We start from the raw sequence: 17654 nt of genomic DNA, 5'->3' as shown, positions 1-17654 counted from the left end.
CCCATGGAAAAGAAATGCAAAAAAGCAAAATGGCTGTCTGGGGAGGCCTTACAAATAGCTGTGAAAAGAAGAGAAGCGAAAAGCAAAGGAGAAAAGGAAAGATATAAGCATATGAATGCATAGTTCCAAAGAATAGCAAGAAGAGATAAGAAAGCCTTCCTAGGTGACCAATGCAAAGAAATAGAGGAAAACAACAGAATGGGATAGACTAGAGATCTCTTCAAGAAAATCGGAGATACCAAAGGAACATTTCATGCAAAGATGGGCTCGATAAAGGACAGAAATGGTATGGACCTAACAGAAGCAGAAGATATTAAGAAAAGGTGGCAAGAATACACAGAAGAATGTACAATAAGATTTTCATGACCAAGATAATCACAATGGTGTGATCACTCACCTAGAGCCAGACATCCTGGAATGTGAAGTCAAGTGGGCCTTAGAAAGCATCACTACGAACAAAGCTAGTGGAGGTGATGGAATTCCAGTTGAACTCTTTCAAATCCTGAAAGATGATGCTGTCAAAGTGCTGCACTGAATATGCCAACAAATTTGGAAAACTCAGCAGTGGCCACAGGACTAGAAAAGGTCAGTTTTCATTCTAATCCCAAAGAAAGGCAATGCCAAAGAATGCTCAAACTGCTGCACAATTGCACTCATCTCACACGCTAGTAAAGTAATGCTCAAAATTCTCCAAGCTAGGCTTCAACAATATGTGAACTGTGAACTTCCAGATGTTCAAGTGGTTTTAGAAAAGGCAGAGGAACCAGAGATCAAATTGCCAACATCCGCTGGATCATCGAAAAAGCAAGAGAGTTCCAGAAAAACATCTATTTCTGCTGTATTGACTATGCCAAAGCCTTTGACTGTGTGGAGCACAATAAACTGTGGAAAATTCTGAAAGGGATGGGAATCCCAGACCACCTGATCTGCCTCTTGAGAAACCGGTATGCAGGTCAGGAAGCAACAGTTAGAACTGGACATGGAACAACAGACTGGTTCCAAATTGGAAAAGGAGTTTGTCAAGGCTGTATACTGTCACCCTGCTTATTTAATTTATATGCAGAGTACATCATGAGAAATGCTGGACTGGAAGAAGCACAAGCTGGAATCAAGATTGCCGGGAGAAATATCAATAACCTCAGATATGCAGATGACACCACCTTTATGGCAGACAGTGAAGAGGAACTAAAAAGCCTCCTGATGAAAGTGAAAGAGGAGAGTGAAAAAGTTGGCTTAAAGCTCAACATTCAGAAAACGAAGGTCATGGCATACGGTCCCATCACTTCATGGGAAATAGATGGGGAAACAGTGGAAACAGTGTCAGACTTTATTTTGGGGGGCTCCAAAATCACTGCAGATGGTGACTGCAACCATGAAATTAGAAGACGCTTACTCCTTGGAAGGAAAGTTATGACCAACCTATATAGCATATGCAATAGCAGAGACATTACTTTACCAACAAAGGTCCATCTAGTCAAGGCTATGGTTTTTCCAGTGGTCATGTATGGATGTGAGAGTTGGACTGTGAAGAAAGCTGAGCACCAAAGAATTGATGCTTTTGAACTGTGGTGTTGGAGAAGACTCTTGAGAGTCCCTTGGACTGCAAGGAGATCCAACCAGTCCATTCTAAAGGAGATCAATCCTGGGATTTCTTTGGAAGGAATGATGCTAAAGCTGAAACTCCAGTACTGTGGCCACCTCAGGCGAAGAGTTGACTCATTGGAAAAGACTCTGATGCTGGGAGGGATTGAGGGTAGGAGGAGAATGGGATAACAGAGGATGAGATGGCTGGATGACATCACCGACTCAATGGACGTGAGTTTGAGTGAACTGTGGGAGTTGGTGATGGACAGGGAGGCCTGGGGTGCTGCAATTCATGGGGTCGCAAAGAGTTGGACACCTTTGAGTGACTGAACTGAAGCAGTTATTTTCCATAAAAGCTTGTTCCTGTTTGAGTTTAAAATCCTATCATCTCTTTGAGGATATTAATTATATTTCTTTAAAAGTCTCAACTTTTCTTCAGTACTCTGAAGTACTAGAACACTCTGTTCTGCTTTCTTACAAGATAAGACTTGAAGTTTGGAGATCTTAAAAGTATCTGGGAGCAACAGCCACACAGCAAGCCTATCTTCTCACACCAAAGCTATCTTCGCCTGAGCTTTTATCAGTAATGAGGCTGCCGTTTTAATCTTTTTTGGTATGACTTCTATGTTTGCTGTAGCTGTTCCCCAACTTCAGAGAGGAAGACTCTTGAAACAAGGGTTCCCCAGAAACTGATTCCACCTCAGCAATAGTTGTCTCATGGTTTTTGGCTACAGAGTTTTCTAGTTTGCCTCTTTTCAGTCCCTCACATTTCACCCTCAATTAATAAAGTGAAATTTAGAACACCTAAGTCTACCAATTCAAGCTCTTTCCACACTACCTTATAAGACATAGTCCTTACATTAGAGACCTTAAAAATCTTATTAGGATGGAGATACAGAAGTTAAGCAGAACTAAATACACAGTAATATACTATAAAGTAACTAATGTGTGGCAAATAAGTACTAAAGAATTTTAAGAAGTCACATGAGGTTATGTAGAAGGGTTCACTGAAAAGTAGAAGCATGAATTAACCCAGGAAGGATTTCATTCAAAACACATTTGTAGAATAGATACTAATCAATTGTAGATGAGTTATTTCTGAGGTAGAAGCTCATAGATGGATGATATTTTATCACAAGGTACTAAGTGTCCCTCAATCATCTACTACTACATACGTACATAAATATAAAATAGTATATAAAAAGTACGAGTCAAAAAAATAATCAGCATGTAAACAATTTCAAATTTCAGTAGGTGTTCACTTAAACTGTTTTCGTATATACCTCTGATATGAAAAGAGCCATCATCATTTCTCTCTACCACGAGATGATCAATATGAACAGTCACAGGAGCTGGTTCAAGGGATATTGTACTACTACGAGGACTGTCATCCTACGGGAAAGAGAAATAGTATTGGCATGTTGCTACTGAAGTAAAAGATAAAATCAATCATTTTCAATTAATCATTTTCTTAAACACTACTTCTGCCAAAAATATTTTAATGAGTTAGAAATATATCTTTAATATGCTTTAGTTGATAGAGAAAATTCCCCATTCTATTTTGATATTTTCTAATTTCTAAGAAGAATCTCTACACCATCACCACAAGGACCAACAAGTTCATATTGTTAGGCATGAATCAAAGTCCAGTTGGCTAAATGAACATTTATAAAATGAAAATATAAAAATATTTGTTAACATACTTTTAAATTTATTTTTGTGTTAGAAACTTGTATTTTCATGGGCATCACTGTTGCAACTGTTTCATCTTCCAAAAAATGTTGAATATTCATAAGAGAAGACACAAGAAACTCAGTGCTGAAGTTTTCTATATGGCATTGCAGAAATCCATTCTTTTCTGCAAGCAAAGAGTGTATTACAGCACCAGGCCCACTTTCAAATCTCAGAGTAATCTCAGGAGAGGATTTAGAATGAATTACAGCTTTATGATCTGAACCTATGAAAAAAGAACAAATAAAAATTGTAACTTTGTATTACAACTCAAAAATGTCACTCTCAATTATTTGTCATTAACAGGTCACTGTCACTTTGAATAGTATTAAAGCAATAATAGATTAAAATTTTAATATGTATTCTTAATTTAAATGATATTTACAGTTCATATGTAACACATGGCTTCCCAGGTCACTGAGTGCTAAAGATTCTGCCTGCCAATGCAGGAGCCCCAGGAGATTAGAGTTAGATCCCTGAAAGGGATCAGAAGATCCCCTGGAAGAAAACATGGCAACCCCTACCAACATTCTTGCTGGGATAATTCCATGAACAGAGGAGTCTGGCAGGTTACAGTCCATTTGGGTTGCAAAGAGTTGGATATAACTGAGTAATATAACACATATTCAATCCTAATTTCCCTAATTTCCATTTTTATAGACAATCTTCTACTGCAATAATGCTGTCTATATTTTTTATTTGTTTGTAACATGCAAAAACATGCCACAATATAAATCTGACATGATTCATAACTCAGGTATTTTGAGTGTCTGAGTGTGTACATGTCTATACATTTATAATATAACAGACAATTGCGATGAAGAAATAGTCATGGCATTTAAAGTGACTTAAGCCACTTCTTAAAAAGTGACAAAAGCCTCAAGTTTTGTTTGTTTTTTTTATGAATATCAAGTTTTGTTTGTTTTTTTTTATGAATATCAAGCCCTTAAATAACTGGAAAAGAAAATAGAGAAGACCTCATTAAAATGTTACTGTTGAATTACAATCTTAAAACTACATTTATACCAAAGGAAATACAGATATGTTTATGTTTATATTTATATTTACTTATGCCTTGGCCTTTTTCCCAAAAAGAATTTGAGGTAGATTACACAGCTATAAGGACTCAAGTTCAAAAAATGTTGTTTAATTTCAATAAAACACCCATAGAATAGCTTTAAAAATAAAAGTTCCTAGTGGAACTACTTAAGTGAATCAGCCCTCATGGTAAATAAATATTTTTATTTGACATTATCTAGCTTCAAAAAGAATAAGAGGCAACACGCACATGGCACAATCAGAATTAAAAAATAAGCAGGTAATGGAAAAGTAAAGATAGGTGGTATGATTACTAACTCAAAATACATTATTTAAATTTCTGAGCCAAAGATAGACCAAAAATAGCTTTCTAATAGCAAAGGGAAAATACAGTCAGTTTCACAATTCATAGAACCCATGAGATAAAAACAAACTGTTCTGGAAAGGTGAAGCTATTTCATTTATTGAGGTTCCAAGTTATCTGTCCCATGGGCGCATATAAGAAGACCCCACTAATCAAATTCATGATGAAAAGATGTTTATTTTCCCTCAGTATGTATGTGAATACTTTAGTCTTACAGAAGTCAAATGTATACATATTTATGAAAGGGAGAAGGGAGAAAGAAATTAAAGATAGGTATGTTTATGCACCAAGGATAGATCTCCTTACACAAAACAAAGTGGAGAGTTGTTTTAAAACTTTTATTTCAGATAAAAAATGACATTTAATTAATGCTAGCACTACTTGCTAAGATTCAAAATAAATAGTATAGATATCAGAAGAGTTCAAAAGGACTCCCAGGGACTTCTCCTGGTGGTCCACTGGATAACACTTGCCAGAGGCCAGGTTCCATCCCAGATCAGAGAATACGAGCCACATGGTGTGGACAAAAAGCAAAAAAAAAAACTCTCAACAATTAAGAACTCATGTATTTTTAATTTTTTAAAATAGAAGGTAAAAGAAATGGACACAAATTCATAATGGTTAATGTTCTTTCCTATACCAAGAAAACCAAGAGTTAACTAACTTGTCTATTTAACAGTAAGAACAATTCAAAACAAACAACTTGGTAGTTGTGATTTTATTTTGCCTTTTATCTATCTATATTATAACTACATATGTCTATCTACACACACACACACGGACACACAGATATACTCACTCCAGGGACCTGAGAGCCATAAATCATTTCGAACAAAAAAAGTATTTAGAGCAGAGATAAAACAAAATCACTCCTCCCTACTACCTCTTACGCCATGAAACTTTAAAAAGGCTTCCCATTAAAGGGATCCAAACTCTACACATTATTATAGAAAAACTAAAACAAAACCAAAAAGAACTTTATAATTTTAACTGTTTATGTCAGAGTGACAGTGTATATAAACTGCAGATCAAATTACAATCATTGTTCACATGGTTTATTAATGTCTTAAAAGTTCAAGCTAAACTAGTTTTTTCTCCTTTTCCCTTTATTCTCTTTCCCTTTCCTTTCTTTCTTGTTATTTTATTTTTAAACCAAGACAGCTGTAAAAAATAATAAGGTATTAGATAGCACTGCCTGTATAACCCCTACATACAAGGCGTTTCAAAATAATTTCTACAGTTAGAAACAAGGTGAAACAAAGCAAATCAGTTCAGTTCAGTCACTGGAGAGTCTTTTCCAATGAGTCAACTCTTCACATGAGGTGGCCAAGGTACTGGAGTTTCAGCGTTTGCATCATTCCTTCCAAAGAACACCCAGGACTGATCTCCTTTAGAATGGACAGGTTGGATATCCTTGCAGTCCAAGGGACTCTCAAGAGTCTTCTCCAACACCACAGTTCAAAAGCATCAATTCTTCGGCGCTCAGCTTTCTTCACAGTCCAACTCTCACATCCATACATGACTACTGGAAAAACCATAGCCTTTTCTTTGGAAGGAATGATGCTCAAGCTGAAACTTCAGTACTTTGGTCACCTCATGCGAAGAGTTGACTCATTGGAAAAGACTCTGATGCTGGGAGGGATTGGGGGCAAGAGGAGAAGGGGATGACAGAGGATGAGATGGCTGGATGGCATCACTGACTCGATGGACGTGAGTGTGAGTGAACTCCGGGAGTTGGTGATGGACAGGGAGGCCTGGCGTGCTGCGATTCATGGGGTCGCAAAGAGTCAGACACGACTGAGCGACTGATCTGATCTGATCTGACTAGATGGACCTTTGTTGGCAAAGTAATGTCTCTGCTTTTGAATATGCTATCTAGGTTGGTCATAACTTTCCTTCCAAGGAGTAAGCGTCTTCTAATTTCATGGCTGCAATCACCATCTGCAGTGATTTTGAGCCCCAAAAAATAAAGCCTGACACTGTTTCCACTGTTTCCCCATCTACTTCCCATGAAGTGATGGGACCAGATGCCATGACCTTCGTTTTCTGAATGTTGAGCTTTAAGCCAACTTTTTCACTCTTCTCTTTCACTTTCATCAAGAGGCTTTTGAGTTCCTCTTCACTGTCTGCCATAAGGGTGGTGTCATCTGCATATCTGAGGTTATTGATATTTCTCCTGGCAATCTTGATTCCAGCTTGTGCTTCTTCCAGTCCAGCGTTTCTCATGATGTACTCTGCATAGAAGTTAAATAAGTAGGGTGATGATATACAGCCTTGACAAACTCCTTTTCCGATTTGGAACCAGTCTGTTGTTCCATGTCTAGTTCTAACTGTTGCTTCCTGACCTGCATACAGGTTTCTCAAGAGGCAGGTTAGGTAGTCTGGGATTCCCATCTCTTCCAGAATTTTCCACAGTTTATTGTGATCCACACAGTCAAAGGCTTTGGCATAGTCAATAAAGCAGAATTGATGTTTTTCTGGAACTCTCTTGCTTTTTCCATGATCCAGCGGATGCTGGTAACAAGGACATGGTAATAAGTGGGTATAAAGCAAAAAACTGTGCAAAATAGTGTTTGGTTGGGTATAGAACAGGGTTTAGCTTTTGAAATTTTACATTCCATCTTTTTTTGTTGTTTTTTCATCTACTATAAAATCTTTCCAACTATATACATTGAATACTTAGCTTCTTTCATTTTGTATGCTATTGGGATTGACATTTCCTAAAACGAAATTCTTGAATTTCATTTTAGGAAACACATTGTAAACTGCAAGGCCTACAGATAGAAAAAATCAGGAGGTAATTTTCTTCTATGATGCTGGTTTATAGACAAATGGCACATTTACCTACACTTCCCAGGATGTGAAGTGATAGTATGTTTGTTTGATATCATGCAGGATTGCATGTATTTCAACATGTGTTATATCAGATATAGCATTCTGTATATGTAGCAAAGAAAAATATTATAGCTCAGTGACTTTTCAAAAGATTTAAAAAACTGAACACTGTCATTTAAATTTCTCAGTATAATTGTTTTAATAAATTCATGTCTTTAAATGACTGAAAACTATGAGTGATAATTCCATATAAAGCTTGAAAAAGGAATGATTTAATGTGGTATTCCTCATCATACACTGCATGTTTTATTGCTTATATCCCTCTGTATCTAAGAGAATGTGTTGATCTTAAAATGAAAACCCATAAGAACAGGATACATGATTTTATCAAATATCAAGTACCACACCAAACTCAGGAAATACTTGCTTATAAGCAAGATAATGGAAAATAAAGCAAGATAATTCAACATTCAAAAAACTAAGATCATGGCATCTGGTCCCATCATTTCATGGCAAACAGATGGGGAAACAATGGAAACAGTGGCAGACTTTATTTTCTTGGTGAGAGAGTCATTTCCTAAGCAGGTTGATAAGACAACTAGGGGTCCCCAAGGAGAGAGGGGTCTGGAATTCTCAAGGAGGAAGAAAGGACAAGCCTTTTTTTTCCCCTCTACATTCCTTAGGATTCTGTATCCTGCCTGAGGATAGTCTCTGGATTAAACCTTCTGGCTAATCCTGTTATTTTAAAATGTAAATTATGGGAGTAGGTCTATATAACAATAATGTATCCTGCCTGAGGACAGTCTCTGGATTAAACCTTCTGGCTAATTCTGTTATCTTAAAATGTAAATTATTGGAGTAGGTCTGGTAAGGTCTTTACAACCTCCAGACTTTCTTTGGATTCATTGGAGAGTATATAACTCCATTGCTAATACTAGCAAGGGGGTACTCTTTCTGCCCCCTTCTGATGCCTATGTCAGAAGCTTTCTCTATCTCCTTTATACTTTAATAAAACTTTATTACACAAAAGCTCTGAGCAATCAAGCCTCATCTCTGGCCCTAGATTGAATTCTTCTCCTCTGGAGGCCAAGAATCCCGACGTCTTTTCGAGGTTCAGCAACAACCTTTCACTGGGCTCCAAAATCACTATGGATGGTGACTGCAGCCATGAAATTAAAAGACACTTGCTCCTTGGAAGAAAAGCTATGACAAACATAGACAGTGCATTGAAAAGCAAACACATTACTTGGCCGACAAAGGTTCATCTAGTCAAAGCTATAGTTTTTCCAGTAGTCAGGTACAGATGTGAGAGTTGGACCACAAAGAAGGCTGAGCACCAAAGAACTGATGCTTTTGAACTGTAGTGTTGGAGAAGACTCTTGAGAGTCCCTTGGACTGCAAGGAGATCCAACCAGTCAATCTTAAAGGAAATCAATCCTAATTATTCATTGGAAGGACTGATGATGAAGCTGAAACTCCAATACTTTGGCCACCTCATGCAAAGAGTTGATTCACTGGAAAAGACCCTGATGCTGGGAGGGATTGGGGGCAGGAGGAGAAGGGGATGACAGAGGATGAGATGGCTGGATGGCATCACCGACTCAATGGACATGAGTTTGGGTGAACTCCGGGAGTTGGTGATGGACAGGGAGGCCTGGCGTGCTGCAATTCATGGGGTCGTAAAGAGTTGGACACGACTGAGCGACTGAACTGAACTGAAGGGGTGGAGTTTGAAATAGTAATCAGGTCTTCCCATGTTAAAAGAATATTTTGATCCTATTCAGATATAACCAGTAGAAAGTCATCATTATCTCCTTGAAAATTTAATCAATATCTACTTGAAATGATGGAGCTCTTGGCTTAAAAAAGAAAACAAGCTTAAATCACACTGAAGTCTTACCTACTGGACGATGACTAAGGTAATGCCGTAGACTGATATTGCCTAACTGATCTGGTATCACTTGGTCCACTTGAAGACAGATTTCCGTATCTTCACCTCGGATGTCAATTTCCCCATTAACACCAGTAATTTTAAATACCACAATTGACATCTAATAAGGATTGCATAAATAATATTAGTATACCAAATAATTCAAAACAGAGTTTAGGGAAAACACAGGAAACTACTATAACCTCTAAAAAATACAACTGTGACTAATAAAAATATATTTGTGACCAACTGAAAGCAGTTATTATATTACAGTGATAAACTTCCACTTCCTTTCTTTCTGCTCAGTCAAGAGAATTGTTTTAGGTCACCAAGATTAAATATATGATGGTTTTGTTACATATTTTTCATTAGCTTTTCACTAAAAGCTGAACACATTTTCTAAGGCATCCATAAGAATACTTTATTAGGTGAAGAGGGCTTAAAATAAACCAGTAACATATTTCTTTTGTAGACAGCCCCTCATAAGGACTGACTACCATCCTTACTATCAAACTTTTTCACAGTAGATTTAATCAAATTAAAATAAAGGTCAAAGCATAGAGAATGGAAAAAAGATAGAACCTTTCCTCTTCAACACAATTTTTTTTTAAAAATTTAGAAAAATGAAATTCAGAGAATAATAATTCAGTAAGAGTGAAGGAAAAATTTCAAGAGTAGGAAGAGCAAAGTAAATTACCCACAATTTCAATTATTTTTACATATCAATGCTCATAAATGGGTACATATTGAATATGAGATAAAGTTGGTGGCATTTCTCTTCATAGAATGTCTCTGAAAAGATTACCAGGTCATCATGACTTTCTTGAGCACCCTCTGAATTTGTACTGATGGCGTCTGGAGAGGTTTCACCATAATTCTGTAGGTTTGCACTGGTATTTGTCTGATCGGCTGGGCTCTGGTAATTTGTAGTTGAATTCTTTTTAATACCTGAAATAAGATAAAAATAAACTAATAAATTAAAATCAGTTTATACATGATCCAATAATGTTACATTTATCTAACCAAAAGAGACTGTTCCTTCAACTCTGTCTCAAGCATAGTCTTATTTAAGAAGACAAGAAGCAAAGAAAAATTAAATTGCAGTTAGTCAGCAAAAAGTAAGAAATAACTTTCCACAGTAAGGTGTTAGAGATATTAAACCCTAAACTCAGTATGAAAAGAAGTCTACCGCAGTCAGCCACAGTCTGTGTTCTTCCCATTGCAGGTGTGGTGCTGGCGTTACTAGCAGTTCCTGGTCAGCCAGCTTTGCCTCCTCTGTTCTATCCAATATTCAGTGATCCCAGTCTGACCACTTCATTTCCCTTTTCAGTATCCTACAGTTCTTCTACATGAAATCAATACTACTATTGTCAATGTGATTGTTTTCCATCCTTACCAACCTGCCTTAATTCCTCAATGTGCTCTTTTTCAATATTTCTCAAACTCCCTGTGATAAAGGATAATTTTTAAAAATTTGTGTTCATAACAAATCAACACTTTTTCGAAATACCATAAAAAAGAATTGTTGAAATGAAAATGAATCTAGAAAAATGAGAAGGGCCAAAGACACAAAACAAAGCCTCACTTTTTTTACTTCAATCATGCCTGGATTCTGACTTTATATTAAAAAAAAAAGAAAAGCTAATAATTCTAAAAATGATTTCAAGGATTAATTCACTGAATGACAAAACAACCAAGTTAGTCATTCTCTAAACCCTTTTGCTTACATGATAGCATTTGACAAAGCTTTACTTTGTTGTTGTTATAAACATCTTGATCATAAGTCTTCATAACATTTCACTAAGTGCATTATAGAATGAGTATCATTTTCATTCACTGAAAGAACATTCTGCTCAATGTAACTTGCAAGAAGCTTGTTAAAAATTTCTTTTTTTCAGATGTACATTATAATTTGACATCTGTGTACACTACAAAGTGCACCATCAAAAGACTAGTTCACCATCCATAATGATAAAATTGATCTCCTTCATCCATTTTGACCATTTCCCCATCCCCTTGCCCTCTGGTAACAACCAATCTGTTTTTGTATCTACAAACTTGTTTTTGCTCTGTTTTCATTTTGGTTTTTAAAAAATATAACCCACAATATGAGTGAAATCATATAGTATTTGTCTTTCTTTGTAATAATTTTTATTATTATATTTACTACTATATATAATCAGGTTCTAACTCAGTGCCTGACAAAGCAAGTAGGTGTTCAACAAATTACCTACTGAATGGATAAATAAAATGATTTTTAGGTCAGAGAAATGCATATAAATGAAATTTAGTATGAATAAATTCCCACATTTCACAGGGAGTTCCTAATACTGCCACAGGTTAAGAAAATTTCACTAATAAAATAATATTTAAGATAAAGTAAAAAGAAAGAAAAGGAATATTTGAGGCACAGGTACAAAGACTGAGGGAATTTGTCATAGTGAAGAGGCTGACAGAAAGACTGATATATACTGTATAGTAAATATTATAGTACAACAAGTTTAGTAAGCACATGGGAAAACAAGAGAAATGTAAGCTGGGGCCAGGTCACATAGAGCATTGTCAGTAACATTTTCTTTTTAAATTAACAGCCTTATAGCAGTTAAAACTTATCAGGACTAAAATGGATATTGACATGATAATATACACTTTTTAAAAGAATATTCTGCCTATAAAATGAAAAAAAACTGGGGAGACTAGATTGAAATTTGTGGTGGGCTGGCAGTCCAGCTATGGGTTTGTTCATTTATAAATATGTATATATATTCAAAAATACAAATTCACAATATATATGTGTATGTAAATGTGTATGTGTATGTATATGTATATATATATATATATGTGTGTGTGTGTGTGTGTGTATATATGTATATGTTAGTGTTCATATGTGGAAACATACATGAAAGTGAAGTGAAAGTGTCAGTCACTCAGTCATGTCCGACTTTTTGTGACGCCATGGACTGTAGCCTGCCAGGGTCCTCAGTCCATAGAATTCTCTAGGCAAGAATACTGGAGTGGTTAGCCATTCCCTTCTCCAGGGATCTTCCCAACCCAAGGATCGAACCTGGGTCTCCTACACTCAGGCAGATTCATTATCATCTGAGCCACCAGGAAGCCATGTAAACATACAAACATGTATATGAAAACACAAAGAAAAATGTCCAGAATTATATATACCAAAAGTCAATGGTAGCTATTTCCAGAATGGGGAACGGTATCAAGGGCAGAGTAACGGTGGTATTACAGTGATACCTTAAATTTCTACTCTAGATATTTCCATGACATGTGATGTTTTCTTAAATGAGAAAGAACTCATATATTTCTTGTAAAACTAAAATGAAACACAGAAAAAATAAGTCTTTTCCTAATGAAAATAATTATTTTAATAGAAAATTATTACAGTTAAAGAGAACTACAAATACACAGTCATATATCATTTAAGCATTACACATAAAATCAAATGCCCTTGTATTTTTCAAGATCCTAAAAACAGTCTACAGCTAGAATCTATTCTAAGACAGTTATTAGAAATGCAGATAAAAATTTATGAACAATGATACTAATTATAGCATCTTATAGCTGTGGAAAAAACTAAAAACAATCTAAATATTCAGTATCAGGGTAACAATTAAAAAGTCAGGGTCCATTCTTATGACAATTTAATAACTTAATACTGGTAAAAAAACAGGCTGAGAACCATATATAAGGTGTGATACTATATATACATGTATGGAAATATATATATACATTTACAAGATAAATTACAATTGGTATCTCTAGATTGTGGGACTTTTGAGTTATTCTCCAAATTGTAGTAGTTTATATTTTCTAAATTTTCCACATTGAGTGGTAGTCACTTTTATTATTTAATTTTTAGAAATAAGAAAATCACTGATACTTTCTGAGAATAAATGGAAATGTTTTCTGCAGGAACACTGTTTTTGAAGCATCATTTGATCACAAAACAGAAATCTTCTATTAAAGTAGAATCTTAAGCCATAAAGGGGGCAAGGGAACTAGGAAATAGAGCTATCTGAATCAAGAATACATTTCTATGACCCCTATCAGTACCTCATCTATATTTAACTGGTAGAGTATGCTGGGAAGAAGATTACTGTGAATGGACTACAAAAGGGCTTTTTGTTTACATACAGTAATCATTTTCCAAGTCTGGAGTGCTGGCATAGCATACTGGTTGGTTGAAAGCTTAGGTTCCTGAATCAGACCAATTGAGATCCAAATCTGCCTCTATTACTTCTTATCTGGACATTAATTTCTCCAAGCTTCAGTTTCTAAAGCTATGAGCTTTTCCTAGCCTAAGCCGTTTTCAACTATACCAATAGGTTTTTACTCTTCATATGCAAAGTAATTCATATTTGCCTCTCTTAAACTTTAAGGTCTGTACAGGCAACTATTCTCTGGCTACGGTCCACGGTTTTATTCCTGTTCACAAAGTCCCCAATGTCTTAGTGATGGGGATGTGTCTAATACTAAGTCATTCCTAATGGTCTGTACTAAGGCATTTGTTGCTTCTGAATAAAATAGGGGAATCATGTAGTTCCATCATACACTATCACGTATGAAGGAGAATTCTGGTTATGGGAATCAAAAATCCATTCTGGAAAAATTATAGTCACAGAACCACATAGAATCAACGGATCCATTCTGGAAAAATTACAGTCATAGAACCACAGTCACAGAACCACATAGATCCATTCAGGAAAAATTACAATCATAGAACAACATAGACTGGAAAAATCACAGTCATAGTTGAGAATTCATCATGCAAATTAAGCCCATCTAATCAAATTCCAAATACAGGGGTCCCTGTGATAGAGGCTAGTAGCATTAATGATCTAAATGACTATATATAAATAACTGCTAAACATCATCCATAAAAAGGAAGGAGTATTTGGTCAAAAGATGCACTAGAACAACTATTAAGAAGTTAGGTACAATGTTCTTTGTATTGTGTATGTGTGTATAAATAAATCTTTTTAGGCTATGACTGATTACTGAGTATAACTAAAAACACCTTAAATGCCACTTCTAAGATGTGTGTATATAAATTCTTAAATTGAATTGCTTTACCTTTTTCCAAAAATATATGACTATCACTTCCATCACTTTCTAATAACTGTTCTTCCAATATCATGCTGTCAAGTGAAATGGTATCCAGTGAGGTTTGTGAGGGGCTTCTTCTCATGTTCTTATAAGTAGAGACTGGAGCCAAGGTGGGTAGGCAACGTTCCTTAGGCTTTCCGCTGTTAACAAACGAAAGTATCAGAAAATCATCACATAAAAGGAAAAGGATACTTTCTAAAGAATATGTCAAACAAACAAACAAAAAAAAAAAATATATATATATAATATACACAAAGTTTTAAAATTATATTATCTAAGGATAAGCTCAAAGTATTTTTATATTCTGAAAAACTTATTTTTCCATGTGCTAATTTTAATGCCTCATTTATCATGGTTTTCTGTCCAAAGCCAAAAGATACTCATAAGCACATGCACATGCTTGTATGTTGTGCACACACACACACACACACACACACACACACAATTAAACAAACTCCCAATCCAAATCCAACAGTAAGTCATTACCTTAAGGATGACTGTGATTTAAGTGTTCTGATGGTGGGTGCTTCTTCTTTACTGATTTCCACATTCTCAGAGAGTGAAGCTGTTTCTGGAAGCAAATCTTCAGCCTTAAAGATCGACTCTATGGTTTCACTTCTCTTACTAGTTAAACTATTTGAAAGTATGTTCTGATTACCACCATCATCAAATGACAGTATACTTGAATCTTCTCTGTAGTTTAAGACACTATTTGAATCTGTGTAAGATGAAACCTTTTTGCCACTTGTTTCTGATCCAATTTCTCCTGAGCCACTTTGGCTAACAAGTCCACTACTTTCAACTTCACTTATTTTCCCTAAATTTTTATCTGATAAATAATTCAGAGAAGAAATATCTTTTTGCAGATTTGTATCACTAGCTGATTTAAAAAGCGAAGAATCCTTCACAGGGACATGGCTAAGGTCAACACTCATAGATCTGTTGTCCGACATATGATTAAGAGTTACACTTCTAATTTGATTTATTCCACTACTAACATGTTTTCTTTTTGAAGGCAAAAATTCTCCATTTTCTGCAGGCAGATAATCTGGAACCATTGGGCTCACACTTTCAGAAACAGGAGACTTAAGAGTATTTGCTTGATCCACAGGATGTAGCAAAAGAGCCACTTCTGCACTTTTAAGTAAAATTCCGATGCAAACAGATGTCTGACTAGCCGGACTGCCAGTCACAGCTTCTACATCTTTCCTTAAATTCTCTGAAAGCAAAATAAGTGACTCATGGAGGAAAAGCAAGAGCAAATACTGGTAGTGATTGATTTGCATACTGACATGTTTACGAACATGAACCAGGACATGAATATCTGCATCTGATGATGGTGAAGAAAATCTTAAAAATGTATCTGAAGAAGGTTTCTGACCACCACTGGTCAAGGGATCACATTCTGTACTGTAATACTCCTTCAAGAGCTTTTTTCGCTTCCATCGGCCAGTCAGATCACTAGACTCACTTTGTGATGTATTTAGAGAGATTTGATTACAAGTCTGCAGCGACTTTTGTGACACTGCATACCTTTTTGGTTGACAAATCCAGATGGAAAGAGGGAAAGAATCTACAAAATTTATTGGTCGTCCTTTTCCACTTTTCATCCCTTCATAATCTATCCAAAATTGAGAAAAGTACACAGCCCAAACATCTGTGGCAGCAGAGGTTTTAAGAGTGTGTTTATTCAGCTTGGGAGTAACATTGCCTTTATAAACTTCATGCAGTTTGGTATCCTGTTCATGAGCATGTCTCTGGAAGATTGGATGCAGAAGATTAAAATTGTCACCAGATTTGGGGAAACTGGTATATGTTTTACTGAAAAAATCACAATCTTTGAAGTCTTGAAATAAAGCTTCTAAATCAGAATGTCGACAGTTTGGACAGTGTCTTGTATTTGTAGCAATCATTTCAGAACTCTGAATAGAAATTGCACGTGGTTGATCTTGATGACATTCAGATTTCATTTCAGAAGGAATGACAAACTAGAAGAGAAAAAAAAACTAATCTAGCCTGACTTACAAATCCACACAGCTTGAAGATAAAATAATATGACAGCACAGAAATCCTTTTTGACATTTCTCCCCAAAACACTATTTTTCTATCCTGACATAAAATATTCTCTCCACCCAAATCTTATTAAACCAAATGAAAAGGTTTTAATGATTAACAACTAACAAAAGAACCAAAGGGGAAAAAAACCACAATGAAAAATGTACATAACACACATATTTGTAGACTATCACAAAATAAAAGGGACAAAACTGAATTAAATCAAGTAAATCAATTATTAAATGCTTACTATGCCCTGAGTGTGTATATATATATATATATGACCTGAGTATATAAGTGCCAAGTTTGGAAAAGAGAATTTTTTGTCATAATATTTTAACTTCAAGTGATCTGGAGGATGACTAGATAAGTAAATGGAATGACTGGATAATTATCATTTGAGCCATTTATTTGGGAGAACACTATTAAGAAAATAAACATAGGAGTATAGGTCAAACTATTTAGTAAAATTATTTTCTAAGATAATAAAGCCCAGTCTTCAAAATATTTACAACAAAGAGTTCAAACTATACTATTTTTTTAGCTTCCTTGCTTTAAAGTTCAAATATCCATGGAACTCTGATTATCAACTACTTGGCAGCAATAAAAAGGAACTTTCTATTATCTTTACATATTAATAACAGAATAAATGCAACAAATAAAGCCCAGACACAATTTTAAAACTTCACTGTATTATTTACCCTTATTAAAAAAAATTTATCAGCTCTGGTAAAAAGCAGGGCGAAAAAGTGATATTTAGGACTTCCCTGGTGGTATAGTAGCTAAGAATTCACCTGTCAATGCAGGATACACAGGTTCAATTCCTGGTCCAGGAAGATTCTACATGCTGCCAGGCAACTAAGCCCATGTGCCACAAGCACTCAAGCCCACATTCTAGAGCCTGTGAGCGACAACTACTGAGCCCGCACACTACAACTACCGAAGCCCATGTGCCTACAAACTACCCTCTGGAACAAGAGAAGCCACCACACT

The 17654-nt window shown here is 35.6% G+C and overlaps 1 protein-coding gene across 3 annotated transcripts in view; it reads right to left on the bottom strand.

The window, feature by feature from the left end:
- The window catches only part of BLTP3B (bridge-like lipid transfer protein family member 3B), a 92672-nt gene that overhangs the window by 11341 nt on the left and 63677 nt on the right, over window positions 1–17654 (bottom strand). For all 3 annotated transcript variants that reach the window (XM_070370292.1, XM_070370291.1, XM_005889589.3), the window contains 6 exons: window positions 15093–16594; window positions 14574–14746; window positions 10288–10430; window positions 9453–9603; window positions 3288–3541; window positions 2868–2976 (listed from right to left, as the gene is read on the bottom strand). In XM_070370292.1, the coding sequence (XP_070226393.1) occupies window positions 2868–2976; window positions 3288–3541; window positions 9453–9603; window positions 10288–10430; window positions 14574–14746; window positions 15093–16594 (2332 nt within the window). The remainder of the gene's footprint in view (window positions 1–2867; window positions 2977–3287; window positions 3542–9452; window positions 9604–10287; window positions 10431–14573; window positions 14747–15092; window positions 16595–17654) is intronic.

The sequence above is a fragment of the Bos mutus genome, chromosome 5 (assembly GCF_027580195.1).
Source record: "Bos mutus isolate GX-2022 chromosome 5, NWIPB_WYAK_1.1, whole genome shotgun sequence".
NCBI classification, from domain to species: Eukaryota; Metazoa; Chordata; class Mammalia; order Artiodactyla; family Bovidae; genus Bos; species Bos mutus.
The sequence above is the reverse complement of the archived record's forward strand: the minus strand, read 5'-3'. Positions and strand labels throughout refer to the sequence as shown.